The sequence below is a fragment of the Gastrolobium bilobum genome, unplaced genomic scaffold (assembly GCF_033153095.1).
Source record: "Gastrolobium bilobum isolate Gb01-03AN ecotype WA unplaced genomic scaffold, APGP_CSIRO_Gbil_v1 utg20523, whole genome shotgun sequence".
Lineage (NCBI taxonomy): Eukaryota > Viridiplantae > Streptophyta > Magnoliopsida > Fabales > Fabaceae > Gastrolobium > Gastrolobium bilobum.
Genome location: NW_026899491.1, coordinates 22,823 through 27,441, shown reverse-complemented (window position 1 = coordinate 27,441; position 4,619 = coordinate 22,823). Strand labels below are relative to the sequence as shown.

At 33.2% G+C, this 4,619-nt stretch overlaps 1 protein-coding gene across 1 annotated transcript; it reads right to left on the bottom strand.

Annotated features, from left to right (window-relative positions):
- Window positions 1-3,958, bottom strand: LOC133290647 (probable hydroxyacylglutathione hydrolase 2, chloroplastic). The gene is made up of 8 exons (XM_061488766.1): window positions 3,767-3,958; window positions 2,917-3,099; window positions 2,567-2,770; window positions 1,854-1,977; window positions 1,632-1,732; window positions 775-849; window positions 582-680; window positions 1-384 (listed from the first exon to the last, which is right to left on the bottom strand). Exons 1-8 carry the CDS (start codon window positions 3,818-3,820, stop codon window positions 238-240), a joined length of 987 nt encoding a protein of 328 aa, XP_061344750.1. The 5' UTR covers window positions 3,821-3,958; the 3' UTR covers window positions 1-237.
- Between the last annotated feature and the right edge of the window lie 661 nt (window positions 3,959-4,619).

The following is a 4,619-nucleotide window of genomic DNA, read 5'->3' as shown; positions in this document are numbered from 1 at the left end:
TACAAACTAATCCTTTTAAAATATTGACAATTCTCACAAGGGATTGCAATACAACTATCTCAAGCACAAAGTATGCTGAACATATACATATGCTACAAATAACTCCCAAATGAACTCAAAAACAAAATTAAGAAAATCATACTGAGAAGATAGCATCAAGCATATAACAGATGGAGTCATTAGCCTACTCTATACAGCAAAAGTATCTTTAGACTTCCAAAATTCAAACAAAAATTTCTAAAAATTATCCTTTGCTCTCCGGATGACAGCCAGAGCTTCTGCATCATCTGCTGTGACTGCAATCTTCAATGATTGCCGGATTGCTGCACTTGATGTACGAAGGAATGGATTACAAGCCTTTTCCATCTTCAGTGTTGTTGGAATCTGGGGAAACAGTACGTACTAATTTGGTTAGAGCAAAATGCAAAGGATTCAAGTATACTAACAAAGATATATAAGCTTAATAACAGTGATTCGTGACTCTTGAAAAAGATTAATAAATAAAGAGCTGTTAGGGAGAGTGAGGGAGAACGCTTCGAAGTTCAAACCATTCATTAAAAAAGTGCAGTTCTGAAACTTACCGTGGGCAAGCCTTTACTTCGAAGGTAAGCTACATGGGCAGCATAGGATTGAAGTTCCTTGTTTTCAGGTTCAATAGACAATGCAAATTTTGTATTACTCTGCCAAACTCCAAAGCACCAAAGTCAAGGTCACAACACTTGGGCTAAGAAAACAAAGCAAAGAACATGAAGGACAAAAGTAAAAATAACTAACCAATGTATACTCGTGTCCACAGTATACACTTGTATCGTCTGGCAAAGACATGATCTTTTTAAGAGAAGACATCATCTGTAACATGGATGAAATATTCAATAAATGAAGATACAACATGCATTACAAGAACACAAGCTTAGCTTATCAAGTAATTGACTTGGCATCACGCAAGAATTGGCTTGTATTGATAACCACACTTTGCATCAGCAACAACATATTTACTAATGAAGATCCAATATTCTCATGCAGCTAAGTATTATTATTTGACATAAAAGGACGCGAGTAAAAAATCTGTGCATCCTCATGAAGACATATATTCAAAGAATGAAATGAAAACATTAGTGTAACAATATCTAAACACATATTTAATAATGTAATGATTTCTAATAATAATAACATAGCAAGAAATAGCATAGCAACATATACTTCAATTCAACTTTTCATACACTAAGATTGCAGATTTGGGGGAAATTGTTTATTTGAAATTTGGAACATTCTATATCTGCAACTTAAAATTGAAAACATATACGAGTCACAGAGAAGACTTTCCCAACCTCATTTTAGACAAGGCCTTCCAGAAATAATTCAAATAACTGTACCATATTTTACACAGGCATTTACATTTACAAGTTAAGAGTTATAGAAAAGGATACTGATTATCACAAAATCCTCATTTCTTTGCAATTTAAATAAAAAAAGTCCCTTAATGCAGGTATTTTAAATTTTCAAGGACGTCTGGTAAAGGGATAACACAAGATGTATAAAATAAGACACATCGCAAGATGCAGTGACTTATCACTGAAGATAGGAATCTCAAACCTTAAAATGAAATGAAAGTAAATGCAATTCAAATCAACCTGTTCGGGGCTTCCTTCAAAGAGCTTGCCACATGATAAGCTGAACAAAGTGTCTCCTGTAAAAATTGCCCCAGATCCAGGAAAGTGGAAGCTTATGTGGCCTGCTTACAGTAGATAAATTTTCAACATTACAGTATAAAACTGAGCTAATATTCTTTTAAGAAAAAAATAAATTTTCAACATTACGAAGATTTTTCAATGCAAATAGGGTATGAATGTTACCTCGGGTATGACCAGGAGTGTCCATTATATGCACCTCATGGCCAGCAAACATCCACTTATCACCATCATTCAAATAGATATCAATGCCAGGAATCCTTTCCTTGTCAGTTCCTGAACCAATCACCTTTAATGCAACATGGGAAGTGTTAACATTTACACAAAGTTGTAACTAGTATGCATGCAAAAAAATAGATCAAATGTGAAAATCCAGACAATAGGGTTAAATAGGCATAATATAGAAACACATAAAGTGAGACAGCAGGAGCAATCAACTCCTCCAAAGTGCTTGATCGGTCATCAAAGTGCCCAATGTGTCAAATTGTCAACAATTAAACCAATAAAATTTGCAACAATTTATTTTCCCAAATTTCGCGGTTATTAAGTCTAACAAGTATGCTAGGTTGCGCAAATAATTTATCCTTCGAAAGGAAGGGTAATATTTCTATCCCACAGTAGAAGAAAAAAGGAAAGCAACAAAAAAGAAAAGAAAAGGTGTTGTCACTTGCCAAGGGTAGAAAGAAAGGATACCACAGAAATGATAAGTGACAAACAGTGCAAAGTAAACCTCACTTTTAATTTTCACTTTACATGGGGAATTGTATTTCAAACACAAACTATGTTGCTATTATCATTATCCGATGATGTTTACTGAAAATGCATATAGAACATTAATGGAAAGTAAAATAAACTTCAGCAGACGATATAAATATCACCTTTGCCCCGTATCTTGCTTTCAATTCTGCATTTCCACCTGTGTGATCATGATGATGGTGAGTGTTGAGAATGTATGTCAAATTTCGATTCTTCCTGCTCAACGCATCTATAACAGGCACAGCTTCAGAAGGATCAACAACACCAACTGTACCCGTATCCTCATCATGCAAAAGATATGCATAATTGTCCCTCAGGCAAGGTACCTAAAAATTTTAGTAAAAAATATGATAACATATCACAAGTTAGGCTTTCAGCATATTTCGTCAGAAACCTTAACAGCTTGGGTGACGTAATATTAATCCAATTGCACCATGACAACTTATAAAAGTTACAAGAGACCTGCTCTCACCAATTCAATCTGCAACGAGGAAGACATATTCACAACACTGCAAAATTGAGCTACTCTCAGTGAACGACTAGCTCCACGCAGTGTTTTCAATGGTGTAGAAAAGAATCGCATGAATCCATATAGAACGCCTTTTCTAAAGCAAATTTGTCTCACATCTGGCCACACACAAAACCCACTTCTCACCTAAAAAACAGAGAATCAAAAACATCCATTGACAAATAATCATCAGTCATCTCTTCAATCAAATCAATAAGTCAAAAAACAAAACTTAGTTATAGGTTATAATAACAAACAAACAAATACAAACATATAAATGCAAAATAGTAACCGAAGTATTTAAAAAACAAAATCCAAAATTAAATTGTAATATGAAAGTCAAGCAATTCCAAATTAAAAGGGATAGACAATATACCAAACCAAGTAATGAATTTGCAGATTATCACAAAACTCTCAAATAAACCAAGAACAACAACGATATTTGCTTCTTCTTCTTTTTTTTTTTCAATAAAAAATATATCTTTACATGATTTAGCTGCTGGGGTAAAACAATTTTGTGACAACGACCGAAAATCAAATTTTCCTTAGTATCATTCGTCGAATGTGGGGCAAAAGGTGCAACCATAGAGGAGATACGAAATATGTTTTTTTTTTTCTTTTTAAGGAACAAAAATTCGAAGGACACCATCCATATTCTCTTGTTTTCTCCGAAGCTCAGATAAAAACCTTAAATTTCACGAGACTAATGTTTTTTTCTCCCCACAATTTCCCAATTAAAAGATAAAAAAAAAAGGAGAATTATAACGAAATAAAAAAAAAAAAAAGGAAGAGAGAGAGAGAGAGAGAGAGAAACCTTAGAGCAAGGAAAGGTGGCCATTGCAGATGAAGCCCTTGAGAGCATCTGCATCTGCCTTTGAAGAGAAGAACAAAAAGAGTGGGTTGGCACTCTTTACTGTTTGGTTGAAAACGAATTTGCTTTTTCCACCATCTCCTCCGCAACCACCCCTACATGCTTATGAATACTCATTTTCACATTCTTCTCTTTCCTTTTTTTATATACTATTCTTATTTTTGTTTTTGTTTTCCTTCTCATTTTTGCGAGGTGGCAATTAAATCATGAAGTTTATTGTGCATCACACGACGGCACCAGTGAAGTTAGCGTATTCCACGTGGATAAAACTAGTCTCGAATAATATTCCCTTCGCATCATCATCATCATTACAAAGATTCCTCATATATCTTCTATATTTTTGCCAATTGTATCACAGAATTTGTTTTTTCCTTTTTGTGTATAAATAATATTCGTGGTTTCGGTTAATTAACAATTTTCATTAATTACAAAAGATAAAATCAAAAAAATATAAATATAATATAATTAGGACAAAACAAAAGAGGAACGGATTATTCGGCGTATCACTTTGTATTATGTCACCGGGATACGACACGACACGACACTCCGACACGTTAATTTTAAAAAATGTTAAATTTTGACACGTTAAGACACGTTTTGATATTATATAATATTTTTAATTTATGTAGTGTATATTATATTTAGTATTCAATAATCTAATAAAAAAATAAAGCTAAACTTATAATACTCATCAATTTTGCAAAGAAACAAAATATGTCCCAAAGGTTTATATTAAACTCAATAAAATTGTAATTGTAATCTAACGAATTTAATAGTTGAAACTCAAAATGCAACG